General features: G+C 37.8%; 1 protein-coding gene across 1 annotated transcript in view; it reads left to right on the top strand.

Moving 5' to 3' along the window:
• The window catches only part of LOC126185121 (protein purity of essence), a 321301-nt gene that overhangs the window by 222594 nt on the left and 81079 nt on the right, over positions 1 to 17628 (top strand). The window contains 5 exon segments of the mRNA XM_049927939.1: positions 2785 to 3004; positions 3116 to 3283; positions 3581 to 3931; positions 4633 to 4844; positions 6681 to 6816. Of these exon segments, the coding sequence (XP_049783896.1) occupies positions 2785 to 3004; positions 3116 to 3283; positions 3581 to 3931; positions 4633 to 4844; positions 6681 to 6816 (1087 nt within the window).

The following is a 17628-nucleotide window of genomic DNA, read 5'->3' as shown; positions in this document are numbered from 1 at the left end:
TCATTGCTTTCCATGCTATACTAGTAGGAGGTCACTTTTAATAACTTTAGTGAAGTCTTGATCACACTTTTATTTTTCATCACCCTCACGCATTTTGACTTTCCGTCATTTTCAAAGGCTACAGAAATACAACATAAAACTGGTATCAGACGATATTAAAATATGATGTGTTTCACCATTGATAAGAGGCATATTACAATGACTAGAATTTGACTTCCTAGCTTACCATTTCTATGTTAGTCATACAAAAACATTAGATACATTGTATCACGTCAACATTCTCGAACACGAGACAAGTGTAACCTGCTACCAAGTGAAAAAACCGCCAGGTGGCGCTGGGTGTGTGGTACATGCTGCAATTTGTTTTTGTTAACAATCAATTTTCTTCATTCCAACGTATAAAAAATTTCATCAGTTAGTATGGGAGTTAGTTACAATGTTTTACAAAAGATCTTACTTTACAGAACGATGTGTTACAGGTTCTCAAACCCCCCCCCAATACAGTGGAAGAGCATGCTTATTGGCACTGGGCCAACAGTCAGTTAATAAACAATTATTTTATTTACAACTTACAGCAGATAAATTACTACCATAAGTAAAATTTTGTGAAGATTTAATAAAAGTTAAAATTATATAGATTACTAGAGGGTTGCAAGGGAATTGCTTAAAGTTGGCCAACTTAAAATACCGTCCATAGACTTTCTGTAGTTGTATTACAATAAAATTGTTTTCTGTAAATAACAAACACTGTAGATCTCCATGTCGCAACTAAGGGAAGGGGAGAGGTCAAGGGATTAACAATCAGAAGATACGATCAGGGCTGCCAAATGCTCCCCATTCACAAGTCTCTGCGTAGCGCTGTTGTATTCTTAGTATGTAGCTGGGATACGGACCATGTCTCGACAGGTAGTATATAGCTCCCTTAGTGGGAAGGAAGTATGTCATTCTTGACATTCTTTTATGTTAGGAAGAAACTGGTAGATTCTCCTCCCTTTCTTACTAGGAACGTTCTGTATCAATTTGTTACTGTCCACCCCTGGTAGCTGCATGGTCATCGTGACGGAATGTCATACCTAACAACCCGGGTTCGATTCCTGTCTGGGTCAGGGATTTTCTCCACACAGAGACTGGGTGTTGTGTTGTCCTTATCATCATCATCATCATCATCATCATCATCATCATCATTTCATCCCCATCAACACGCAAGTTGCCGAAGTGGCATCAACTCGAAAGACTTGCACCAGGCAATCAGTCTACCCAACGGGAGGCCATAGCCACACAGCATTTTCAATTAGTTATTGTAATGGCAAATTGAGAGAGATGTTAAAATTCAGCAGGCTATGTTGTTTCTGGATCATTTCAGTTGTTCACCATTATTTTCTTGCAATATGAGTATAATAATTGTTTTGCATAAATTCCTCACTGTTATAGCACAAGATATTAACAAATTTGTCAATAGCTACACAGATAATTAATAGATCACTTCTCATAGGCTAATGTTTGAAGGAATACAAATGTCCCAGAATGAAGTTTTCAGAATGTGTCCTGATACAAAACTTCCTGGCAGATTGAAACAGCCGGCCGCGGTGGTCTAGTGGTTCTAGGCGCGCAGTCCGGAACCACGGGACTGCTACGGTCGCAGGTTCGAATCCTGCCTCGGGCATGGATGTGTGTGATGTCCTTAGGTTAGTTAGGTTTAAGTAGTTCTAAGTTCTAGGGGACTGATGACCACAGAAGTTAAGTCCCATAGTGCTCAGAGCCATTTGAACCAAGATTGAAACAGTGTGCCAGACAGACTCAAACTTGAGACTTTTGCCTTTCGCTGACAATGGTCCTGAGTTCAAATCTCAGTCCAGCACACTGTTTTAATCTGCCAGGAAGTCTCATGTGTACCATGTTGTGTGAGAGGGATGTAGACCATCCATATTGTAGTTTACTATAAAGTGTTTTTGTAGTGCAATTTATCCTATTAAGTCATGTGATGAATGAGATATGCAAACTGTTTGTGATATCACTTAATTTCATTGGCATTAATTTTGATCTACAGAAATTACTTTTTCATTTGATTATTGTTGTATGAGATCTCTTTGATACCTTCCCCTATGATTTGTTCCTTACAGAGTGAGCTCTTCATCACAAGAGGAACACACGCAGATTGTTATGTAGGGTATACTTAAAGTCCGGGGACACTTTCAATTATTTATTGCACAAGAACATCATTGTACAGACGTCATACATATTGCATTTTGAAGAGAAAGTCTGAAAGTTTTTTTTTTTTTTTTACAAATATTCGATAAGCGAACCATGAGTGACTCGGCAGACATCAATATGGTAATCGAATTCTTGCCATACCCCTCCCAGTATGGCATCGTCGACTGTGGCAGCCGCTTCCCATATTCTCTCCAGGAGAGAGCGGGTGCTGCTGACTGCGCAGTTGAGTGCCCCACAAAACAAACATCATCATCTTCGTCACAGCTTACATTATATGTGGTTTTTTTAACTATTATTTTTGTAATGGAACCCTCAGTAACACATTTCCTATTTCCACTGTAAATAAAGCATTTATTGTTCTAATGTATGTCCCATTGGTATTGTTTTTAGTATTATATCCAGAGGTTCTCAGTCTGCATTGGCGTTAAGTTTAAATGACATTAAGTAACTAGATACCAAACTCATGTTTTCGACAGAGGAAGTTCTGCTCAATTTTATTTAAATGTAAATATGTTATCCCTCAGATTGAATACTTGTAGATACTTCAATTCTCTAAATTGACACTTTTTACAGGGCAATTAATTATGATGAAAAGGACCCATTTTTATGTCATGCTTGTGGATTCTGCAAGTATGCAAAATTTGATTATTCCTTGACTGCAAGACCATGCTGTGCAGTGGACAAAATTGAAAATGATGAAGACCGTAAGAAGACAATTTCTGTTATAAACACACTCCTTGAAAAAGCTGACAGAATTTATAAAACTATCATGACAAATAAACCAGCGTTGGAGGTAATAAAACATTTCTTTGGGTTTTAGGAATTTTGTAATGTAGAAGCTTGAAAGAATTGTTGTAAATGAAGGTTTCATTAATCCTTTATTTGCATCTGTCTTAATTTTAAGCTCCTGTTACTGAAAATCAGTGAGCACCGTTTGGACCGCACAGTTGAAGATGGAATACAAACTGGAAGTTCAGGAAGCACACAGGTTAATCGCGCTATCCAACTGTTAGCTCAACGATATTGTGGTGAATGTAAAAATTCATTTGAAGAACTAAGCAAAATTGTGCAGGTACTTAAGAAACTTTTTGTGTTTTATCTTGAATTTATATAGGCTCTATTTAAATATTTGAAACCAGGTGTAGTTACATTCATTCCGATATCATTGTTGTGAAATTGCAGCTACCCATGGAAAGAGAATTACATGTTACCTCTTTCTCTCTTTACGTAAATGACCATACTTTGCTCTGTGTCAGTATTAATTTGCTCTTCATCCGCTTAATTTCTTTCTATAATTGCTTTTTTGTCAGCTTTGTTCTAGTACTGAATTGGCTCAATTGTTTCTCTTTCATCCAAATTTTTTTTCCAGAAAGTGCTTGCATGCCGAAGAGAGCTCTTAGCATATGACCAAAATGACCAAGTGTACAGTGAAACAGGTGAAGCTAGTAGTGTAACCGATCAAGAGTATGAATTGCAACAGCCTTGTGAATTAGAGGCACTGCCGCCTTTGCAATTACAAGAGGAAGAGCTTGAAGTAAACATTCGTGTTCTGCCACAGCCTCTGATCAGCAGTTGTTATGGTTGTGCATCATCAGCCACTGAACTCTGCCTCACATTGCTTCGTGCTCTTGCATCTAAGGAGGAGTCACGACTTCTGCTTATCTCTGAAGGCCTAATTGCAGAACTTCTTGAATATAATTTGCGTCGTGGAACTGGACAGGTATTTCATTCTCCTTCAGTGTATTCAGTTGTTTTAAGATGATATGTGTATTAAATTAACAAGTGGTGATTTATTTCCATTTGAATTCATGTTGATTGAATGGTATCCAAATGTGCTGTAGTAGAAGAATACTAAAGTTTTCTAGAACAGTGATGGAGATGATAATTCATGCCTATAGTTGATATTAATAAAAGTATAAAGGTATAGTGTCAGAAAATAAGTATTGAAAATATGCTAATATTGATAGTAGTAAATCATTTCGAAGTGTCACTCATCCCAATACCATGGTTTAACTTTTATATCAATTGAAATATGATTGTACTCATTATTAATAATTGAAAATATAAAATGAAGGTATCCAGTTGATATTGGATTCACATAATATTTACTTCCTCAAGGTTTAGTTATTGCATTGGATGAGGCTAAAATATGTTTCAGCAGAATTTTTACTGGATTTGAATTTAAATAACCAAGGCTTGGATTTTAATTACTATTTCTCTTTGCTGTAAAACTGCTAGAAGAAAATATGAAAATCTAGTCAGCACAACAGCTGTACACATATAAAGAAGTCACTTGTGACCTTCATACAGTAATATAACTTTGTAGCATTCTCTAATTTCGTCTCTGAAAATCCATGAACAAAATATGTCTGCAAAATGTGAAAGTTTGCATTTTCAGTATATTTTAATCTTTACCCGTAGGTACAAGAAGAGGTCAGACAATTACTGTGTTTATTAACTCGTGATAACCTACAAGCAACTGAGCATCTACGTCAGATGCTGATGGATCGTATCTCTCTAGCACTGAGAGGACACAGAGCGAGTGTAGAACTTACCTTTGCCGTTCGCCATGAAATGAATTTGTTGTCTACTCTGGTGCAAAAAGATGACTCATGTTGGGAGCAGAAGATAAGGTATTAACTTTTATTACTCCCTGGTAAATTTGTCTTCAGGTTGCGCTCTCTCTCTCTCTCTCTCTCTCTCTCTCTCTCTCTCTCTCTCTCTCTCTCTCTCTCCTTCTTCTTCTTCTTCTTCTTCTTCTCTCTCTCTCTTCCCCCCCCCCCCCCCTCCCCCCCACTGGTTTGATGATTGACTTTTGGCAAAGTATTCTCCAGTACTTTCGTTTTTGTGTAACGTGAATGTCAAACAGTAGAAAATGGAGAATGCTGACTTTAAGTAACTAAAATATCAAGGAAGTCATTTAATTGACATGAATTTATGTATTGTTTATTAAAAATATCGTGAAAGCTTCCTTTGAAGCACAGATGGCACAGCCTCAATAAATTGAAATACTTAAGAGCAACATTTAATAAATAACATTAAAATATGGTGAATAGTTTAGAAGTGGGTGATGTGTAACTAAGAATGGATTGTGTGTAACTAGCTACCTTCTCGTGTCCTGAAATTACCTGCACTGAAATAAATTTCCTGTTTCTACACTTACCCATCTGAGCTTCACCTTTTTTCTCTCTGTTCTGAGTCCTGACATCAAAACTCAAGTTACTGCATTTGACCTGACTCAAAGGTCTGATATTGGCCACTAATTGCTGAACACTAAATTTCTCATTTATTAATGTTTGTCAGTTGCATATAATTTTAATGACTTCTAGTTTTGAATATTTATGTTCATTTTCAAACTGCAGTAATGTTTGACTGTAACGTAATTCTAGTGAACAAATCTTTTGAATGACGCATAGGAGTTATGTTACAGTCAAACATTTCTGTTGCAGGTAATGGTTTGCAAGTGAACACAAGCATTCAAAACTAGTCACCATTAAAAATTACATGTAACAGTAATGGAAACATATATGAATAACAGAGTTACTGATATTCTATGCCAGTGCAATTTTGGATACACATACACATAAACACTAAATGGTCACATGACCTACAAGATCAGCTGTGAGAGCATGAACAAAAAAGAAAAAAATGCTGTAAAAAAGGTCACCATAGAACCTGATGAACAATATGACACCAGTCATTAGAAGTAATTAAATTAAATTCAATGTGGCTCGATTTCTCAGTAGGTTAGTTTTATACTCGAATCCTAATGTCCAAAATCAGTCCCCAGTTGGTCTTAGGTTTTTTATGTCACTAATCTCTCTTGCTACCTCTGTCACTGATTTGGTGATGAGAAAAAGTGTGAAGTAGCGCTATGGTAAAATACGAATGTTAAGCTGTAAGTCCCCCTATAACTGGCTGAGTAATTTATTTCAAAGGTCTAAGGAAGGCAAGGACATACCAACCCCACATAGACCATATCTATTAAAGCATTGTGATATCCAAACCAGCTTTTGTTTTGAGGGCAGCTTTGCTTTAAATATGATTCACAGTAAATGGTAATATTAGATGCCTACAAAAATAGGGAAAAAGTACCAAAAAATATCTGGTTACCCAGTAAAAATGAGAAAAAAAGAGAGCAATATCAAATACCATAAAATATTTTGAATGAAACATCATTTGAGTTGGAGGAAGTGAAAGATAAAACAGCTAACAAAAAACATTCAAAATAAAACACCTTTAGAATATACGTATAATTCTCTCTCTCTCTCTCTCTCTCTCTCTCTCTCTCTCTCTCTCTCTCTCTCTCTCTCTCTGTGTGTGTGTGTGTGTGTGTGTGTGTGTGTGTGTGTGTGTGTGTGTGTGAAATTAGTAGTTGGATATAGAAATTGTGTCAAGCTTTATTTTGCTTTATTGACATGTAAAAATAGTCATAAAAAGCTACATAAGCTGCTATGGTTTTGTTTTAGGTGTGTGATGCAGCTGTTCATTATTGCGTGTGAAGATTCTCATTCACCTGTTGTCATGCAATCTATTATTCTGCCATGCCTCAAAATGCTTCAGAGTCTTATTAAACCTGACCAGCCATTATCCAAAAAGAACAAGGTTAGTCAATAAAATACGAAAAGTTTATTATTTCTTTATGTGTAATGTTAAAATAAGTTAGGAATTTGTTAATTAAGGTTGAAATATTAGATCTTTTTGGAAAGTGCTTCAACAAGGTGAACAACATTGGTGTGATTTTTCATACACCCCTACATAGGAGCAGGTAAATTATGTGTTGTCCATAAAATTGACTGTCTTTAATGAAATTTTGCAGTAAATAGCATTTTCCCCTCTTCCTGAGTAAAAACATGTCATAAATATGAGGACGTCAGTGATGGCTGATAGCTATTTAATGTTGAAATTAGGTACTGGTTTTATCATCAGCCATATAACCTAGTTTAAAGTAACAGTTCGCTACATGCATCAAGAAATGCCACTTAGAGGTGCTTTGTGTGTACTCGATGCCAACCTAGGCTATTACACAATATTGTATGCTGCAGCATTGTGGCAGTCAAGGCTGAAAGTTGTTTTTCATTACCGCTAATGTGTGCTTTTGTAACAAAATTCCACTATTGAACATGTAAATTTAGTAAATTATTTAAATTTCAATTGAATACAATATTCCAGTATCCATCATATGGTAAAAGGAGGACAAACTGCAGAACTATCACCATATATACTCAACTTGTTGATGGATACCAATTTTGAAAATATTATTAAATATTTTGATAATTGTTTGGATATTGTTTTAAAAAGTCATTTGAAGAGTTTCTACATTCAGAGAAAAATTTGTGCGACTATTTATCAAGTCACAATTTGTCTCGTTGCATGTTTTTCAGTCATTTAGCTGTTTTGCACAGCTCTTCAAAATTCACAGCAGTGTGGCACTACCGTTTTCTCTAAAATTCTTGGGAAATCTCGAGTGAGGACAAAATTCTCTCTCTCTCTCTTCAGAATATCCTAAACTTGATGACAATCGTATGCTAATGTTCAGAGGTGGACAAAAATACGGAAACATAGTGAGTGCATAATGTCGGAGCTAAGTGAATCTGAACACAGCAAATTGTTGGTGCTCCAGTGGTTGGTGCTTCCATAACATAATGAGCTGAAGTGTTCAGTGTTTAAAGAGGCTACATATCAAACATTTAAGTCACATACAGGGAAAGCAGAAGAAACATCATCCACTAAGTCACAATGTGGGCAAAATTGTGCATTGAGCAATCCCAACAGGTTGTCATTGAAGACGATTGTGAGGAACAATTAGAGGATGTGGAGGATGTCAACTAGAAAAGTCACTGCTGAACTGAGTGCCGCACTCGTGAACCCTGTCAACACCAAAACAATGTGAATATAAGCAGAGAATTGCAGGGCGTGTTCCAATATGACAAGGCCCCTGTCCACACAGCTGGCATTGTCCAGGACTGGTTTTGTGAGCATGAGGATGAATTGTTGCATCTACTTGGGCCACCACAGTCACCAGATATTAATATTATTGTGCCTTGTGGTCTACTTTGGATTGAAGGGTGCATAATGTCTTTCCACCACCGTCATTACCACAACTGGCCACTAATTTTCAGGAAGAATGGTATTCATCCTTTCTGAGATGACTGGAAGCTGTTTGACGCATGGTAATGTCTTGTGTTTTCAGTTTTTCCATGTTTTTGTCCACCCCTGCAATTTGTGACCGAAAATGCCAGTCTGCAGTGACTGCTGGCGATGGAGCACAGGAATTCAAACCCACCAAAGGGTTTTATGCTTCTGATAAATCAGGAGTTTTTTAAATACTGAAATAGCAGAATTTCGAGTGTAAAGACATTATTTTGAAACATACATAGTGAAAGCATACAAAATGAAGTGGTCAGGTTTACCAGCAAAGTGGCTGTCTTCTATTAGTAGCAGCTTTGAAGTTGTGAAAAAGAAGAAAACGACAGTGTTTGTTTGTCGCAAAGGACTGTGGAATTATTTTTTGATGGCCAAATTCCACTCGAGAAAATGGAAAACGAAGACATTTGGTAGTTTATGAATGAATTCATTGAAGGTGAGCAGTATTTTGTTCATAATAAAAACATAGTTTGACCTTCACACTATTAAAAGTTAAACCATAATACTTAATCAAGTAATATATTTTACTCTAGTGTAATATCAAATTATTTGGTAACAAATAGAATAACTGTTCCTTTTTGGCTGATAGTAACATCCCACATGCAGAAACAACAAGGGAGAATATTGTGCCTTTAGTACAATGATGACGGAAAAATAATGTAGTGGAACAGCTAGCAGGTAAAGATTGTATTAGCTGATGACAGAAGAGGCCATGTGTTTTTTTGAAGACAGTTGATTTGTGAAACAAGTAGAAACATTTTTTAGCTAGTATACAGATTTTCAAGACAGAAAATTCAACACAGTGTGCTCATGCATCCTTTTGGGGTTGGGGGTTCCTCTTCAGGAATAAAATATACAGTATGATAAAGTGAAAACAGTAGTGAGTACAATATTAGATTCATGAACAAAAATAATTTGTTGACTCTTCGAAAACAATCATAAGTGGTTATCTAAAATACGTTCAGTGCTCGGCATATAAATAGAATGTGATAGTGACCTTTTTCGTAAAGGAATTTTGTAAGTGCAATATTAAAAAAAGCTATTCAAAGAGTGCTTTCTTGAACATAAGGAAGAGGAAACATTTGTACATTCTTTTTTTTACAAAAGAGTTTTAAAGGATTTTTGTCTTCCAATTTTGACACATTGAAACTCATTGCTATCCACAGCAAATTACGTGGCACAATATTTTGAAAAAATAATTGAATTCTTCCACAGTGATAACCTATGGGATGCAGGCATTATTCACTGGCAAACAACAAAGTGAATCACTTTCTTCTGGAGACTATGTTCTGTAGAGTACGTTCCAGTGACTTATTTAATGTGACTGTTTGCTTCGAAATAAAATGCTTCACAAGAACTTTATACAAGAGCTTGAAGAATGTTTCAGTATTGTGGATGAAGGAATTTTTGCTCATGAAACAAATAAGATTTTTAAAAGATAATGAAGTTAAGGAGGATTAAAGCACAAAAGGTTGCAGCTTCGGATGAGATTTCAAATGTTTTCAAAACCTTGGATTCATGTTTTAACTGAGATATTAAGCTTGAACCCCTTTAATGTAGCCATCACAAGGATCTTACACTCTGTACCTGGAATGACTGGCCCCACTAGTGCGGGCATTCTGAAAAGGTATAAATCTCTTCAGAATTTTGTTGAAAATCAAATGTCTGTGCAATCAGGAAATGTTGGCATAGTCAAATGTCTGCAGGCAACAGGAGATGTTAACCAAATGTTTAATTGTGGCATTGAAGGCTACTTAGATTCAGTGTTCCAATGTAGACTATGAGGGGTTATTTTTTAATTGTGTTGACAGATTGATGCCACAGTCTCTCAGAGGGTAACCTAGAAACCGTGTCAGTACTATCATTTGGAAAAACTACCTGCAGTGGGCTAAAAAACTACACTCTGAGGGAAAAAGACACACCACACTGGGGGCTGGGATGGAAATTGGTGTATGTGATGTAAATGTGTAGACAAGCAAATAACAATTTCAGAAAACTTGGATGATTTATTCAAGAGAAAGAACTTCACAAATTGAGCAAGTCAATAAAATTTTAGTCCATCTCTGGCCCTTATGCAAGCATTTATTTGGCCAGCATTAATTGCTAGGGGTGTCATATTGTGCCAAATTCTATCCAATTGGCATGTCAGTTTGTCAAAATCCCGAGATGGTTGGAGCACCCTGCCCATAATGCTCCAGATGTTCTCAGTTGGGGAGAGTTGTGGCAATCTTGCTGGACAAGGTAGGTATTGGCAGACACAAAGACAAGTAGTATAAACTCTCTTAATGTGCAGACAGGCATTATCTTGCTGAAATCTAAGCCCAGGGTGGGCAACAAAACAGGGCATAGAATACACTACTGTCCATTATAATTGCACTCCCTTAGGGGTTGAATTTCCAGAAAAACTGAAATATTTCTAACCTAGAAGTCCAATACCAATTGTCATAGATGTAACCTTAAAAATCCTTTAATAGTTTGTTAGGAATTATTTATTTTCAAAAAAGCTTTCACCCTCTATTTTACTCCCTTGGTGGTTGAATTTACAAAGATATTGAAACATGTATTTCTTATTTTCTGACGGGGAAACCAAATACCAGATTTCATAGTTCTACTTTCAAAATTCCCTGAACAGTGACATAGTTCCAAAAAGCCTTCATCCTCTATTTCACCTCCTTAGAAGTGGAATTTCAAAAAATTCGTTCTGAAAAGATTCCTTCAGTATAAGATCTGCACCCTCTCCAAACTTCAAGTTTCTATCCTTAGCAATTTGGGCTAGGCAATGATAAGTCAGTGAATCAGTCTGACCATATTTCACGCCCTTAGGGATTGAATTTCCAAAAATGGTGACGTGTTTGTTTTATTTCTAACAGAGAAGTCAAATATAAATTTTCATAGATTTAACTTCAAAAGTGCTTGCACAGTGAAATATTTCCATAAAAACTTTCATCCTCCTTTTCACCCCCCCCCCCCCCCCCCCCCCCCCCCAGGAATTGAATTTTCAAAAACAGTGAAACATGTATTTCTTTATTTGTAACTGAGAACTCAAATTTAAATTTTCATAGATTTAGCTTTAAATGTGCTTTAATCGTAAAATATTTTTCGTAAAAAATCTCGGCCCATATTCGGCCGTGAGGCGTGCTGAGATAGTCCGCGCAATTGCGATAACACTGTCCCAGATGGCACAGTGGTTAGTGCACCTGCCTGGTAAGCAGGAGATCCCAGGTTTGAATCACAATCCGGCACACATTTTCACTCTTCACCAATGATTCGCGTGATGTCTCAATGCAGCTGACATCGGTAATCCCTTCCCTTTCCATTCCTTTCTCTCCCCACCTTCAATTTGCATTTAGTGTATCACAGTTGCAGATTCTATGTGGTATCAGTTCTTTCGGACATGTCTGGAACGACAGACACCACGCATTCATATGAGTTAATAGTTCTTTAATAATGGTAAATTTTTAAAAAAATTCACTCACTATTTCATCCCCTTAGGGTTAAATTACCAAAAATGCTGAAAAACTTATTTCTTTTTTTCTGACTGAGAAACCAAATACCAATCTTCATAGGTCTAGCTTCAAAATTGCCTTAATAGTGAAGAGAGAAGGGGGAAAAAAACCTTCACCCTATAAGGGTTGGAATTTCAAAAAATCCCTTCGTAAACAATGCCTCCAGTAGAAGATCCAGACCTTCTCCAAGTTTCTATTCTTAGCAGTTTTGGCTGGGTGATGACCAGTCAGTCAGGACATTGCCTTCTATATATAGAAATAGTGTATTTTGTGAGACGAAATGCTTCATCTATAACAAAACAAAAGTTACAGGTTTAGATCCTGGAAGGACGAGGAGCCTCGTGGCAGTGCTTTACTGAGAAAACTTCCGTTTAATGCTCTCTAATCACTCTTGCAATCATGCTCCCCAATGTCAAAAATGATGAAAATAATCCAGCTGCATATATAAACAGCTGAGACAACTATGGGTTGGAATTATAAAATGTTGATCAAGATTTAGCATTAGTTTCAACCCAGATGTGCTTTCTGTTTTGCACAAATAATCAGTTGTTCTCGTACAGAATTATTGAGTTGATGTTGATAAGTATTCAGATTGCAGATGCTTCGAAATTGCCTTTGCTGTTTAAGCCACAATTCTTCTAATTGTAGTGTATCCTCAGATAAAATAAAAGGAAAGCAGGATATGTATTCAACTCTTTGAACACCTAACGCTGAGTTCACATAAGTGGAGTGTTTGTGAAAAGTGAGCTGCATGGTGAAGTTTTGAGAAACTCCTAAATTTCTCTTATTGTTGGCATGTTGCATCGTGCTTCTTTTGACACAATCTAACAAATAGAGAAATTCCATTGCAATTATGACAGAATCTGGTACTGAGTTTTTTCTTAACACAGCAGTTAAGGTCAAGACACATAAAATAACTACAAAAATTCAAAACAATGAGATTTCATTGATTGACCGTTCCATCAGTTCTGGATAGAATATTTTGTACATTATAAATGAAACACATACAGCACCTGGTGTGATTGATCAGAGGTTGGATAGTGAGAAACATGTCTTAATACAATCATTTTTTATATAAAGACAATTGTGTTGTAATTTGTGAATTACCATATTGTGAACATGCATAACAAATTAAATAACGAAGGATAAGAATGAATCATTGGTTGCAGCATGTGTATAATTTCTTACAAGCGGTGACAAATGACACTGTTCCCACACTCATTTCATGAACAAGCAACATTAACGGTGCCGACTCCTTGGCATCATATGAAGTGAGCCACAGGATCTCCTTAGACAATTATGTTATTGGAAAGAGTGATAACTAAATCAGTAAACCAACAGCCTTAAACAAACCATGATCAGTAAGCACTGCTTTAAAATGGATGTTTGGATAGTGTGAGGAAGAGATGGCAGTAGCAGATTAATTTGTTATACTATGTTTTAGAAGAATTTACAACTACTGGAAACAACAATAAAAATTTTACAGTGAAATCAACAAAATAGTATGTAAAACATACAATCAATGCCTTCACTGCACGAATAACCATGGCACAAAAGCAGAGTAACTAAAAATGGTTTTCTGAAATCCCTTCACCAAAGAAAACGAAGTAAATGTTCCAGAATTCGAATCAAACAGCTGTCAGTATGAGTAACTTACAAAAGTAGTTATCCTCGGTGTAGCAAAGCAACTTGAATCACTTACCAAAGCATGTCTTCTGGTCCATATAGGTTCTTATCAGAGTATGCTGATATCATATACAACCATTTGCCCAATGAAAGATCATGTGTCTAAGGACTGGGAAGTTGCATAGGTCACACAAGTATATAAGAAGGTAAATAGAAGTAATCTGTTGAATTACAGACTAGTATCAGTGACATCAATTTTCTGTAGTATTTTTTAAAATGTACTGTTTTTGAACATTATATCTTACCGTGAAGAAAATGGTCTTTCGGCACGGGTTCAGAAAATATTGTTCTTGTGAAACACAATGAGCTCTTTATTCACATAAAGTAATGAATGCTATCCAACAGAGAATCTCAGATTGATTCCATATTTCTAGATTTGTGGAAGGCTTTTAATACCATGTCTCACAAGCAGCTCCTAATCAAATTATGTGCCTAAGGAGTATCATCACAGTTGTACAACTGGATTTGCTATCTCCTGTTAGATAGGTCACAGTTTGTAGTAAGAGGTCATAGAGTAAAACGGAAGTGATATCTAATGTTCCCCAAGGAAGCGTTGTAGGTCTTCTGCTGTTCATAATCCATGCACATGATTTAGGAGACAATATGAGCAGCCCTCTTAGATTGTTTGCAGATGATACTGTTGTTTACCATTTAGTGAAGTCATCAGAAGATAAAAAACCAATTGCAAAATGATTTAGACAAAATATCTGTGTGGTATAAAAAGGGGCAATTGACTCTATGTAATAAGATATATTAAACTGCCTATATTATACCTGTCCACCCCCTTCTGAAGTATTGATGCATGGTATGGGATCCTTACCCGATAGGTTTCATGTAGGACGTCAAAGAAGTGCAGCTACTTTTGTATTGTTGTGAAATAGGGGAAAAAATGTCACGGATATGATAGAAGAGTTCAGTTGGTAATATTTAAAACAAAGGTGTTTTTGATTGCAGCAAGACCTTTTTGCAAAATTTCAGTCACAAAATTTCTCCTCCAAATGTGAAAATATCTTATTGATGCTCACCTACATAGGGAGAAATGATCAATGTGATCATTCATTTCCGTGTCCAGTCAGCTATTTCCAAAAAAAATAGCAGCTGTGATAGCTTTGTCATTTCCTTCGTAAACATCAACGTAATAAAATAATAGGATTCAGAGCTTGCATAGGATGATTTGAGAGTTCATTTTTCCCTCAGGCTGTGAAAGCGTTGAACAGGAGATAATTAGTCTGAAGATGGCATGACAAACCCTCTGCCAGATGCTTAACTGTGAACTGCAGAGTATTCATGGAAATGTTGATATACATGCAAATGGAATAGCATATGACAGCTTATATTCTGCCTTATGTAACACTTCGGATTTTGCTCTCCTCTTTTCAGTCTCACTTACAAAATAACTGGCCACTACATTGCATCTCTTTGTCTTAAAGCTGACATATTTCTTCTTCTTACAGCCACGTTTGTGGCAGCCTCAGAACATTTCACAGTAAATATGTCTTCAAGTTGGTGGCCATCTCTCTCATGTATTGCCCAGAACACGGCATGCTGTCCAGAACACGGCATGCTTTAGTTATAGAAATAGTAAAATCCAATTTCACATTCGTTGCTCACTATAACATGTGCCAGTTGTTCAACAGTATTTGAACAAAAATAGTTACTGAATGTTTGGGACTGGTGATATTAGTGCAGGCAAGGAAAATTGAGCATACTGTATATATCCAACTCTGCCACTGGATATGTGATGGTCAATCTCTAGTTCTTAAACGAAAATAACTGTTAATGCAATGTTAATCAAAAATGTGACTGTAACTGACTTCATAAAGCACATACAAAAGATAAACACATACCAGAAATCCACACAGTATCATCGAGTGTGGCACATTTGAGCCCATCATGGCAGAATACCAGGAGTATCACCTATTTACTTGAGAGCTGAAATACTTATGGCTCGTCTTCCAGTGTTAAAAATAATTTCGATGTGTTAGCTGTATTGTGTATGCATCCAGGCATGGCCTAAAATGTAAACTGGCCAGCAGTTATATTTTTCACTGTGAACTTAACAAAATAGGTTGGTAGTTTACTTAATTTTGAAGTAGCATAATAACTACAAGCAATAACATAGAGTGCCAGATCATTATAAAGCTGCAATGTCAAACTTCAGGTGCAAAGGACTCAATTTTTTGTATCATATAGTTTTCTTGAAATAGAATGAGAAAGATGATTGCATAGTGGAGAACACGTGAATCCAAAAACAATTGTTTTTAAATTGTTTATGCGAAAAGTAAAAATTTTACGAGAAACTAATGACAGAGATGGATGTAGAATTGGTTCATTTGCATAAAACATTAAGTTGACTGAAGCCAGAATGCAGTTGTCATCCAAAGAAAACATGGTGCCTCGTTACTTCTGTTGGCGTATGGCCAAAAGAATAACATGTTGCTGACATGTTTCTGTCACACCAAGTGTTACTTCACGTGACATGTCATGTCATGTCATGCCATGCTGTGTCGTGTCAGTGGGTGCCCTGCGTCAGATTCTTCTTAAACTTCACACATAGCACTTGACTGTGCACTATTCACACTATTTACATCTAAGAATTTAATGGCTGTGTGCTTAACTGAAATGCATTAATTGCTTTCACCAGATTTACTCAATGAAAAATCTGTAACTGCAAGTTGATTTTTTGAAATGAAAATTAAATACTGCTAATTATAGTAATTTTGGTAGGCACAGTAGCAGTTTATATTGTTAGTTTGTCGTCATTATGTATGCTACACTCCTGGAAATGGAAAAAAGAACACATGGACACCGGTGTGTCAGACCCACCATACTTGCTCCGGACACTGCGAGAGGGCTGTACAAGCAATGATCACACGCACGGCACAGCGGACACACCAGGAACCGCGGTGTTGGCCGTCGAATGGCGCTAGCTGCGCAGCATTTGTGCACCGCCGCCGTCAGTGTCAGCCAGTTTGCTGTGGCATACGGAGCTCCATCGCAGTCTTTAACACTGGTAGCATGCCGCGACAGCGTGGACGTGAACCGTATGTGCAGTTGACGGACTTTGAGCGAGGGCGTATAGTGGGCATGCGGGAGGCCGGGTGGACGTACCGCCGAATTGCTCAACACATGGGGCGTGAGGTCTCCACAGTACATCGATGTTGTCGCCAGTGGTCGGCGGAAGGTGCACGTGCCCGTCGACCTGGGACCGGACCGCAGCGACGCACGGATGCACGCCAAGACCTTAAGATCCTACGCAGTGCCGTAGGGGACCGCACCGCCACTTCCCAGCAAATTAGGGACACTGTTGCTCCTGGGGTATCGGCGAGGACCATTCGCAACCGTCTCCATGAAGCTGGGCTACGGTCCCGCACACCGTTAGGCCGTCTTCCGCTCACGCCCCAACATCGTGCAGCCCGCCTCCAGTGGTGTCGCGACAGGCGTGAATGGAGGGACGAATGGAGACGTGTCGTCTTCAGCGATGAGAGTCGCTTCTGCCTTGGTGCCAATGATGGTCGTATGCGTGTTTGGCGCCGTGCAGGTGATCGCTACAATCAGGACTGCATACGACCGAGGCACACAGGGCCAACACCCGGCATCATGGTGTGGGGAGCGATCTCCTACACTGGCCGTACGCCACTGGTGATCGTCGAGGGGACACTGAATAGTGCACGGTACATCCAAACTTTGGGACTGGATGAAGCGTCGTCTCACGCGGTCTGCACGTCCAGCACGAACGCTGGTCCAACTGAGGCGCCAGGTGGAAATGGCATGGCAAGCCGTTCCACAGGACTACATCCAGCATCTCTACGATCGTCTCCATCGGAGAATAGCAGCCTGGATTGCTGCGAAAGGTGGATATGCACTGTACTAGTGCCGACATTGTGCATGCTCTGTTGCCTGTGTCTATGTGCCTGTGATTCTGTCAGTGTGATCATGTGATGTATCTGATCCCAGGAATGTGTCAATAAAGTTTCCCCTTCCTGGGACAATGAATTCACGGTGTTCTTATTTCAATTTCCAGGAGTGTATAATGGGCATAATAAAATTTATGCTCTAATGTGCTGTTCTTGTTAAT

The sequence above is a fragment of the Schistocerca cancellata genome, chromosome 4 (genome assembly GCF_023864275.1).
Source record: "Schistocerca cancellata isolate TAMUIC-IGC-003103 chromosome 4, iqSchCanc2.1, whole genome shotgun sequence".
In the NCBI taxonomy this organism is placed as follows: Eukaryota; Metazoa; Arthropoda; class Insecta; order Orthoptera; family Acrididae; genus Schistocerca; species Schistocerca cancellata.
This window is presented reverse-complemented; position numbering and strand designations above follow the sequence as displayed.